Here is an 11,277-nt window from a genome sequence, read left to right as displayed (position 1 = left end):
AATGTGCATTATAATAATACTTTATTCATATTTATATAGTAATAATGAATTTAAAATATATAAGATATGTGAAAATGTCAGTATTATATATGTTTTTAAAATACATTTGATTTAAGGGTCTTTCAGCAATAGCAAACACCTCTTAATCCACAATGCACATATTAATTAATAGATAAAATTATTTTTTTTATAATAAATTAATGTAATGAAGTGGTTTTAACTGGTATGCTGCAAAGCTATTTCAAATGTGCCATGAGATTAATTTTAAAAAATTAATGAATTTTTAAAGTTATACAAAGTTAACAAAATACAAACAAAAGCTATTTTATTTAATTGTTTAAGTTCTGATTAAACTAGTTTTCATTATAATTTAAAGAATTTGGAGTTGTTTTCATTAAAATACTAAACATTATTAACTATATTTAGAAGTTTACACCAACCTAATGTTATAGAGATGGTATATGTAGACAGAAATTGTTCTGTTTACAATTTCCAAATGAGTCTGGAGAATTTTCACCAAATGTAACTTGATTGTACAATTGATTTCATATAATCTCCTAATTACTTTATTTTGAACTTAATTTGCTGTGATCACTCAGCAACAGTTAAAATATTAAAAAAAGCAAAAATAAAACAGTTAAACAATTTCTCTCTCTTACAATAAAGATATTTTCCTTTATGAGACTAGAAAATGCTCCAATGTTTTTTATAGTAAATGTGAAATATATAGTATATTTGTAGTGATAGTATAGAAAATTCTCAGTTTTAAAAAAGCATTGCAACTATATTACTCTAAATAGTGTAATATTAATAATTTATAATTAGATAATGATGGTTAACACTGGTTAATTGTAGTAACCATTAATGATAAATTATATTTTTCCGTTTGTTTATGTAAATGCTCATGCAGCAGAAATCTGTGTTCAAGTAATAAACAAACCAAAAAATCCAGCAATGAGTTGCTGGACTTTTTGGTTTTTGGTAAAAACATTCCTGGTAAACAAAGTTAAAATTGTGTATACACCATACACAATTTGTCTGTTATCAGATTTTATTTTTTAAAATTTATATTAATTTTAATCAAATGGCAAAAAGTTTAATTTTGAAGGTAGAGATGAATTTTATAAAAGAATTATAAATACTACTGATGAGTAAAATCTTTATTAAGTCAAACCTCATTAAAAATATGACACATGACCTCTCTATCTCCTCATCCCTTGACCATTAACCACCAAAATTGAATAACCTCAATACTCCTTATATATAAACTGTCTTGCCCAATTTTGTTTCTTAATCAATACCCCATCTAGAGATATTAAACAAAATACATGCCAACATGCATATGCACATACAAATAAAATTTTTCTCTCTTTTTTTTTTACCTTTTTTGGGTTCAGGGGTCTCAAAACATTGAGATTTGCAAAAAATCTAGAGGGTCAAATTTAACATAATTCTAATTCTTTCCCATGTTATATATGTAGCCAGGAAAATGAAATGCTTGTTTTTCATTCCAATTTCAACATTAACATAATTTTAAGATAGATTAGATAAGGTCTCAGCATAAAATGTCAAAAATGTGATGAAATATTGAAAAAAGAAACACATCAAAATTCCTTCCATTATAACTAACTGTAGGTTACTATAGATAGTAACATAAACATGATTTTAATACTTTGATTTTGAAAGTAGTTCTTCGATCACAATCAATTTATCCAGTTCTGCAATATTTAACAGTAAAATCTGCCACAATCTTTGCATAATTCTTGAAGTGTGGTCTATGCTCAGAAAAGTTTAGAACCAATGTAGGTATTTTTCTACACTGTCACATTAGAAATTTCTGTATATTATCTGTATGTTAAATATAGTTTACATTAAAAATATCAGTACTGGTATCTCTTGCTTAACTCAGGATTTGGTTAACATGGAAATTCCTCTTTTTTTATTGTGTATAGACACTGTTTTAAACAATTTTAAGTTAGGCTTTTTGATTTTTTTGTGGTTAACATGCAAAATTAATTGTGACAATTCCGGCAATTCCTTTATATATGCAGCAGAAGTTTCAATTTATGTGGCTTTATCACCTGTTTTTACTTAACATACTGTAAATACCATATTTGATTAACACAATTTTGATATACATGGTAGCATCAAGGGATTAATTAATCGTGTTAATCAAGGGTATATCTGTATACACTCTTCTGGCTAGTTTGTTTTTTAATTTAATTTTAAATTATATTAAATTATTATAGAATATTCTGAAAATGGGATTTGTAAATGTGAAGAATTAAAAATACAGAAATTTGTGATTTTTATAAATCTCTGTGGTTTTTTTTATTGATTTATTAAATTAATCAATAAATTTTGATAAATAAGTAATATTTTTTGGAGTAATTAAAACATATTAAATTCATAATTTAAAAATAAGATATATTTTGTAATAATAAGTTCAATAGAAAAAGTTGTCTAATGCATCAAATGAATAAAGATAAATGGATAAGCCAAATAACTAGAATATGTAGGTAATATTTTTTCTGTAATTCAATTTAATCGCTAAGTAATTTGACACAAAAGATCAATGTTAATCAAACCAGAATGGAACTTGAATTTGTAATTTTTGCAAACTAGACAGATACAGTACATTACTAGTTACACTGTCCAGACCTATGGTCTAAAACCAGTGTTTCTCAATCTGTAATGAACCATCGCCCCCTTCAATAAAACCGTTATGTAGTATCGCCCCCTTCACTTCAAAATTCCGAGGCCGAGGGCCAAGGCTAACGCCAAATTCGTACTGCATTGAATAGGCTATTGACTAGTATAATGTTATTTGTTTAATTATTGTACGATATAACGAATAAAATATCTAATTATTTTTAATATAATGTTTTACTATATCGCTCAGAAAATTGTTTTTCGCCCCCAAAATAAAAATTGTTACTAATCACCCCCTGAACATGGAAAAACGCCCACATGGGAGCGATATCGCCCCGTTGAGAAACACTGCTCTAGACTTTGAAACGTGAGTGCACACACACACACTTCCAGCTTTTCCTTCAACTTGTAACATCAAAACGTAATAGCATTAATTTTCTTAATATACAAACCAATCTGTAAAATTTGAAAACTTTTTGATGTTTATTGGTAAAGATAATTACGCGAATGTGTGTATGGAAATTGTGTAAAGAAAAATTTTTTAAAAATTTCTTTACGTTTCGAAACAACATTCAAAACTGTACTACGTTATATTTTTGTAAGACAAAAGCCATTGTTTATTTTTCGAGGTTGAAGTTCAGATGACAAATCTCGCAGAACCGCTTTGGTTATTTTACAATCCAGATAATTTGTGATAATATGTAGAACGTTTTCTTGAATTGTAAATGATCTTGTAAGAAGTTTCGGTTAATTTGGCCAAAAAACACGTTATTAATTTGGCCAGAAACAGGAAACTTGAATTCAAACAATTAATCATTTTTATATTATTAAACATAATATTGTTATGATAAATAATAGACAAAATGCTGCGTATATTCGGCCTGGCTGTAGTTTTTAAAGAAGTCAAAGTTTAGTGAAATTTAGTTGGAAGAAACTGATAAAAACTGTTAACATATAAAAAGAACATTTCACGAAATAACTACATATCAAGCAATTGCAACAAATCATTTATTGTAAATTATGAAAAACAACATCTTTATACAATTATTCAATTACTAGCAGATAAGCGTTACTTGGGCAAAAATTAACGATAGAGAGGATTAAAATTATTACATTATAGTCAATCTTACCCGTTTTCACAGAATGCAAGAATTAGTTCCACTGTTTCCAGACTAATTAGAAAACTATTAGATGGGTCTAAGATATGTTCGATTTCTCCCAAAAACTTTCTTGAACAGTCATTTAAGATTTGTCAAAAAATTTTACAAGTATAATAATTTTACTATTAGCATAATGCGTAATAAACAGTGATAAAACTATTTGTTTAACCAAGGTGAAATGGTTTTTACCTGTTTATTCATTGTTTTCTTGAACTTAAAAAATTCTGAATTGTCTTTGCACTATTGAGTGGTCCACGACGGCGATCCTTATCAGATTGAATGAAGTACCTTTCACCTTTAAAAATAAATCAATAAAGTGTTGAAATTTCCGAGCCAGTTTCCCCTTTTATAAGTTGCATTTCTTCCGTATGACGTGATGTTATCTATATGTAAAATGCTTCATTGGTTGACTGTGTTGAAATTTTTCAATTCAAGCAAATCGTTAAGTAGTTTCTGTTATTTCTCCAGCAGAAACTTCTTTTGTCATCTAACTACAACTTATATTTCTGATTTGGTGAAAAATAGTTGTCAAATATAACCTTTATACATAATTTTGACATATTTGAATTAAACTGAGACTAAATCATAGCAAAATTATTTATTTGACACAGGCCATGAAGCTATTTTCAGCACATATAAATTAGTTATGGTTAGATTAAGGTAGGTTAAGCTAGGTTAGGTAATATGATGTTATGTTATGTAATGTTAACTTATATTATGTTATATTAAGTTGAGTTTAAAAAAACTAAATAAATCATTATGAATCTTGAAAAAAAACTTTGTTAGTACTGTGGGGTATCCACTCTGAGAAATGTCGTTTCTCTCTTTTGGGGATTGCCGCAATACAGTAGATCCTTCTATAAGACGGTAGATACGTTCCGTTCTTTATGAATCAATTTTGTAGGAATCATAGTTTACGGACTACGGCTGTTTGAAAGGTTTTCTTTCATAAAATTAATCGATTCTAGACTAATTCGACTCAACATTTCCAAAATACGTATATTTTTTTGAAAATAATCCGTATAAACTACGTTATAAACAAAAAATTGTAGGATTACTTACCGAGTGTGTACCCTTTGACTACGCTCGTTGCTAAAGCTTGGTTTCGTCGCGGAACAGCGCATCAAATTGCGGCCGCGATTTCTGATATTATTTTTCTGCGAAAACTTCGTTGACCTTTGGAGACATCCTTAATATAAATAATTTTTATGGCCGTTAAATAAGAAATGTTTCTTTCACAAGAAATGTATAAAATTACAGTACTGGACAGACGATAGGTCGCCTAACTCGCCGTAGCGTGACGCTAGACGGCGAAAAATATATATTTAATTATAATAAAGTTACAATAAATTAAGTTAATATATAATTATATATACAGTACCTAATTTATATATAATTAATATATAATTATATGTACAGTACCTAATTTATATATAATTATATGAACAGACGATACTAAACTCAATTTATCCGCCTAAACGTCCGTAGCGTGGCGCTACGGACGGCGGGAAAGTAGTTTGGCTGCCCGATGACGTTTTACGTATTATAGGAGTTATTTTTACCGTTGTTTACGGATACTGCCACAATTTTTATAGGAATCATAACTATAGGAAACGGTTTTATAGGGGGATCTACTGTACTGTAAATTTTTGTGAGCATGCTATACACATAAAATCACGAAACTACTGAAGGGAAAACTGATATTAGATGCGAAATCTATGTATTACAAGTTTAAAAAAATTCATGTACCGAAAATCACTAGTTTACTATCGCAGGGTTTAAATTGAAAAAATTTACTATTTGAAATACTCCAACATAAAATTTGTTTTGAAGTAAAGCGCGTGAAATATATCGCTTTTTGAGCAATTATGCGTACAAAGGAACCTGTAAAGTACATGTATTTTCATATATTTTATTGTCCTAATTTCAGATTCACTTTACAGTAGACCCTTCCTATAACAGTCTTGATAATTATAAGTTATGCGAATTCCATCTTGTACGAGTCATTTACATTTTACAAATATGTGTGACGGGTTGTGAACGTCTCACGTATTTTTAAAATCTAAGTGACTCGTACAATATGGAATTCATATAACTCGAAATTATCAACAGTGTTATAGGGGGTCTACTGTATTTATAGTGTGTAATACGAAATATAGTGGAACAAAACAGTCGAAGGCTTTAATTTTTTTAAAAAATGGTTATTATTTGATCAATAAGTTGTTTACTTTCGATTCGTTGTTTAATTCTCTGCATTCATGGGAGCAAACGGATTTTAATTTACACGTTGACCATTTGTTTATGAATTACAGTTGTAAATATTAAAAAAAAAACATTTTTTTTTATTTTTGGTATTATTTTATTTGGTAAATATTTCAATATTATATTATTTTTTATTTTAATTTAATAAAATGTTCTCGAAACTTTAATTATTTCCCTTTCGTAGCGCATGTCTTTTTTCGATGAAAGAAGTTAATTCGGTACCAAAAATGTGAAAAAAAAATGATGTGGAAATATTTATCATTGTGCATTGTTTTCACCATTAAAGCAAGATAATTCTATCAATAATAACAGCCATTATCAGTCTTTGAAAAGTTATAATAACAAAAGTAATCTTGCAAATTTACTACTTTGCTTAAACAATTTTTTTAAAATTAAAACGATACAACTCTCCGGCGGTGCACGCGGACTTTAATAAACCCTCTGATATACGACCGAAAACAGGAGAAAAAATTAATAAACAGAAAAGTAGATAAAGATTATAATTTTAGAAAGCAATAAAAGTGATTGACAATAGAAAGTACAGTAGTAGCGCGAGTGTCTTAGTTCTGTCGGTAATCTCAGTCAGAGTCGAAATGATGCTAGACAACCCTATGTTTCTTCATTCCAGAACTGATCTCAATTTTCCACCTGGAGAGAAGTGAGAAACAAATCAGAGAGCAGGAAAAGGGTTATCCAATCAATAGAATATATACGGACAAAAATTATATAAAAACTCAGAAGTACAAAAACATGCAGCGGGTATTTTCATTTTAGTCCCCTCATTCCTCGGAGGGTCGCCGTCAAAAGAAATGAGTTCGACGAAATTTCCGTGTGTACTAGGAAAGTTCCATCAGCTACCAACTCATCGCTGCCCGGAGGTCGCCCGACAGACGAAACTAGCATAGAAAATCAGTACATTCGATCGTTCGGGGCATTTGATAAATCTTTTTGTCATCTGGCAAATACTCCTTTTATCCGGTAAGAAACTTTTGTATTGATAAATGATATTGTAAGGCACTTTTGTATTTTCTGCCTCCTACGACACCACCCGCTTAGTAGAGTGCCACTTGGTCATCCCTGATAAGGAGTTAACTATTTTCTCTTTTCCGGCATACTAACCATACAGCAACGTCAAAGCGAAAATAATTGCTTCATTAGGTGCGCAATTGAGGTTTTTTGGCAGTTATGGCACAAAAACAAGTAAATATCTTACAATTTCACATTAATTACAGTTAAGAGAAACAATTATATTACTACTTGATATATATCTTTTCATGATATATATTAATTTAAATATATAAAAATCGATATATATTAATTATTACTTACCGAATAATTTTACTACCGGTATTACAAAGAATTAAAACAACAGCATTCTACACACGTGTGTGACTTTCTCAAGTGGAACTTATACTGTGTACAGCAACAATAGAATTACTCGTGGAGGAAGTAGTTTTGTGTTAACCTTCGACGTAATGTTTTTTATGGCAATTAAATTTGAAAAGTTTTCTTCGAACTGCTATTAAATTCTATTTTAATAACACTTTTATATTCTCAATTCCGTTCGTACAATAATTTTTAATTAGTTTAAAATTAATCACAATTCATTTTTAGAAAATTAAATGTTATTTGGCTGAGATTTTCAAATTTTAATCTTACATATTTTCACTGTCGTTGTTTATTCGTTGATCTAGAGCAGTGGTTCCCAACCTTTTTTCATTAGCGTACCCCGTGACATGTCATATCTCTAGATTGTACCCCTCATTTAAGAAATTTAGTGAGTACCCGTATTGTTAATTTTACATATTGTAACTTTAAATTAAAAGTAAACAAAAAAATGTATAATAAAGTTGTGATTGTTGCAAGGAACATTTTTTATCTAATAATTTTTTAATACTATTAGTTTGTGATACATAATATATTATTTTTTCTGCCATAATAACTAACTTTTTTCTGTACCCCTAAACAACCTATCGCGTACCCCTAGGGGTACGCGTACCACAGGTTGGGAATCGCTGNCCAGGTCAAACTCCGCTCGGCCACGGGAAAGCCCCAGTTACAAAAATCCCATTCAAAAGTAGCAGAGTCGAGTCCGGAGATGTAGATGGTTTCCTATCGTTCACCGGGCACTGCATTCTATGTCTTGTTCTCGAACTGGAAAAGATGTCCGGTGAATGTACATCGGTCTATAAGTTTTGGAGGGTACATAGGCAAAGGACGAAGATGTAAGCTTGTGGAAAACACTCCTAGCCTCGCGGGACGCCATTGCAAAATAAGCAGTGTCCTTGTGGTCTTGGTTTAAATATCTTGTGGGTTCGAAAATCGTTACTTTATTGGTTATTAATTAATTACCTTTCTCGATCCCCGACCGGTCTTTTTCTGTTACCAGGTGAAATTGAACCAGATTGGTTTCCGATAAAGTGGATTGTTTATTAATGCAATTCGACACCGTCTTTTGTTTAACGTTAATCGAACCGTGTGCCTTACTTTCATATCCTTCTTCGTTCGTCTTGTCTAGAGCAGAATTACCAGAAATGAAGGTTATTATTCAACATTATGTTCCGTGACTTTCATTCTATACTTCGTTTAACAATGGTGTATTAATAATTTAGTCCAGTTTTGGTGGTGACTGATATAATTATTATTTTTCACAAACATTTACAATGAAGGAAATTTTTCCTAAAATTTGAACCGTATGATTTACTCTATCTTTAACCAGTTTTTTGTCACAAGAAAAGTCGATAGTGACAATTGTGTTTTTCTTTCACAACGCCAGTTTTCTTACCATAACAAACTGAACAGTTTCATCAATACAAGAACAAGCAAAGTTATGTAATGAATTACAGTAAAAATTTTATTTTAACCACAATAGGATCACATGTTCCTTCGTGGTGATTGTATCACTTGAGCACTTTTCCTGGCAAATAACATTGACAAATACCTATTCGCGACAATTATGTATATCCAGTCCATTAATAGAGGTGTAAATCAAGGTACATATTAACTGTAAACAAAATTTCATTAAAAAACATAACCGTACCACATTGTTTCGTCATTTTGATCGGANCTTAGCGAAGAACGAGAATGGGTTTATAAGCGTAAAGTAAGGAAAATTAGAAAATATTATCTTACTTTATCATCATCGTCATCTTTCACCGATTCGCTTTCCCACGAATATCTATCGTCATCACCAGTCTTCTCTTCATCAAATTTGATTATTTCTTTGGAGACTAAAAAGTTATAATTTTTTAATTTACATTACAATCATTTTGTAATTAAATATCATAGTTCTGTTATTAACTATAACTAAGTTTATTAAAAAAAGAAACAAATGTAACATTGTGAAATATTCGTTAATGTGAAAAATTTGTACGTATTCCAATATTCATTTATTTTCGCAAATTAAGCTGGATTGAAAAGTTTATAAATATATACACATATAATATTTAAACTATAAAAAAAATGACAAAGCAGTACACATGTATAAACAGTACGTTAAATAAATGTAATCTCTATGAATATAAATATAACTTAAGTTCAGGTTTTTCGCATTCTGATTGAATCAAAGATATAATAAACAGAATATTAAGTGTACAGTGTTTTTCTCTTTGTGTTTCACAGATTATATCTTGTTTCAAAGTTAATTTCAATGTTTATGTTTCATTTTGTGGTTATATATTGGATGTTATTCATAATAAGCCCTTTGCACTTATATACACGTAATTAAATTGAGTTTTCGTTTGACAACGCGAGAAATTGATAAGTTTCTGCAACAAAAATAATTATTACTAGTATTTTTGACGAAATAAATGAAATCCTTTTAGAAATAAACAGTTTGAAATTAATGCTAATTTTGAATTGTTTCGAATATAATAAACTACCACTTCCAACACACCTGACAGACTGTAGATGGATGAATAATATTAAGTTACTTAATTTAAACAGAGTTTAATACAATGAATTTAACATTAAATTATTTTCCAATAATATTTAAACAAATTATTTTATGAATCGAAAAATGTATTTATAATCTCTTTGTGACCTCACCTTCCTCCATTACTTCTCCTTTTTCAGTTAGTTCTAAGGAATCTTCTTTTCCCATGCTTAATTTTTCAGCAAAATCCTGTAAAAAGTGAAAAATTCTGATTAACCATATCATAATCTTACAGTACTCGTAATGTATTTTTATTAAATCAGAAAATATTTATTTATTTATAAATAAACAATTTGCAGCTATTTTAAATAACAAATTTATAAGATTGTGCACGGTTGTCGTGGGGTTTTTAGTTGTAAACTTTTAAATGATAAGAATTGTTAAATTATTTTCAATTATTTCAATCGAATTGTAACTTACATAAGAAGACGATTTTGATTCTTCTTTTCTTTTCCGTGCTGCAAGGTCCATGATGATGTGGACTATGGTCTCGACAGACTCCTCTAAAGTGACTTTTTTTTCGTCACACGAGACTTGCTCCTTGAAATTAATATCATCTTCTCTCTTATCGCATTCTAAAGAATAAAAGAAAACTCAATAAACACAGAAATTCGTAACAATTTCTTCGCCTGAATTCAAAAATTATATAGGAATTTGAAAAAGAAAATCAAAGCAAACAACAAACACTTTACACCAAATAAACATATGAAGTTGTTATTCTAAAAACATATTCTGAAACTTTATTCTATAGCAAATTTACAAAAATATATATTAAAATTAAAAAAAAAAATTAATTAATTTTTGCTTAGAAATTTCTTAAATTAAACGTGATATAAAAACATAAATATTGCGTTGAGATTTGAAATTATTAATTGTATAGAGAGTGTAAATTGTTTCAATCATAAAGTCAACTGAAAATGTAATATTAATAAAGAGTTTTTCTCTGTCGAAGTAAATAGACGGATATTTATTAGCGTATACTTAGAACAACACCAAACGATCGCCTAATTATCGGGCTATAATATGGCTATTGGAACTAAGTAATTTGACAATTAGAGGTAGGCGTTAGGCGCCATCTCTTAATTAAATTAATAATTAAATAAATAAATTTAGAACATTCTGGAATAAAAGAACTGGCCCGGGACGGGGCTTGAACCCGCAACCTCCGCTTGCCGTGCGGTGCGCTTGCCAGTTACGCCACCCGGACCCCGAGCGAGTCTTCGCTTCCAGAAGTATATTAGATTTAGATATAACCTTATTAGCCCGATA

The 11,277-nt window shown here is 29.5% G+C and overlaps 1 protein-coding gene across 1 annotated transcript in view; it reads right to left on the bottom strand.

Annotated features, from left to right (window-relative positions):
- Positions 1–10,564, bottom strand: part of LOC111623530 (patched domain-containing protein 3-like) — a 41,785-nt gene extending 31,221 nt beyond the window's left edge. Inside the window, exons 1-3 of the mRNA XM_023366134.1 lie at positions 10,429–10,564; positions 10,122–10,197; positions 9,207–9,304 (exon numbers count right to left, since the gene is read on the bottom strand). Of these exons, the coding sequence (XP_023221902.1) occupies positions 9,207–9,304; positions 10,122–10,197; positions 10,429–10,479 (225 nt within the window). The 5' untranslated portion in view covers positions 10,480–10,564. The remainder of the gene's footprint in view (positions 1–9,206; positions 9,305–10,121; positions 10,198–10,428) is intronic.
- Positions 10,565–11,277: the final 713 nt, after the last annotated feature.

Source organism: Centruroides sculpturatus, unplaced genomic scaffold, assembly GCF_000671375.1.
Source record: "Centruroides sculpturatus isolate CEXI.00-Female unplaced genomic scaffold, Cexi_2.0 scaffold288, whole genome shotgun sequence".
In the NCBI taxonomy this organism is placed as follows: domain Eukaryota; kingdom Metazoa; phylum Arthropoda; class Arachnida; order Scorpiones; family Buthidae; genus Centruroides; species Centruroides sculpturatus.
This window is presented reverse-complemented; position numbering and strand designations above follow the sequence as displayed.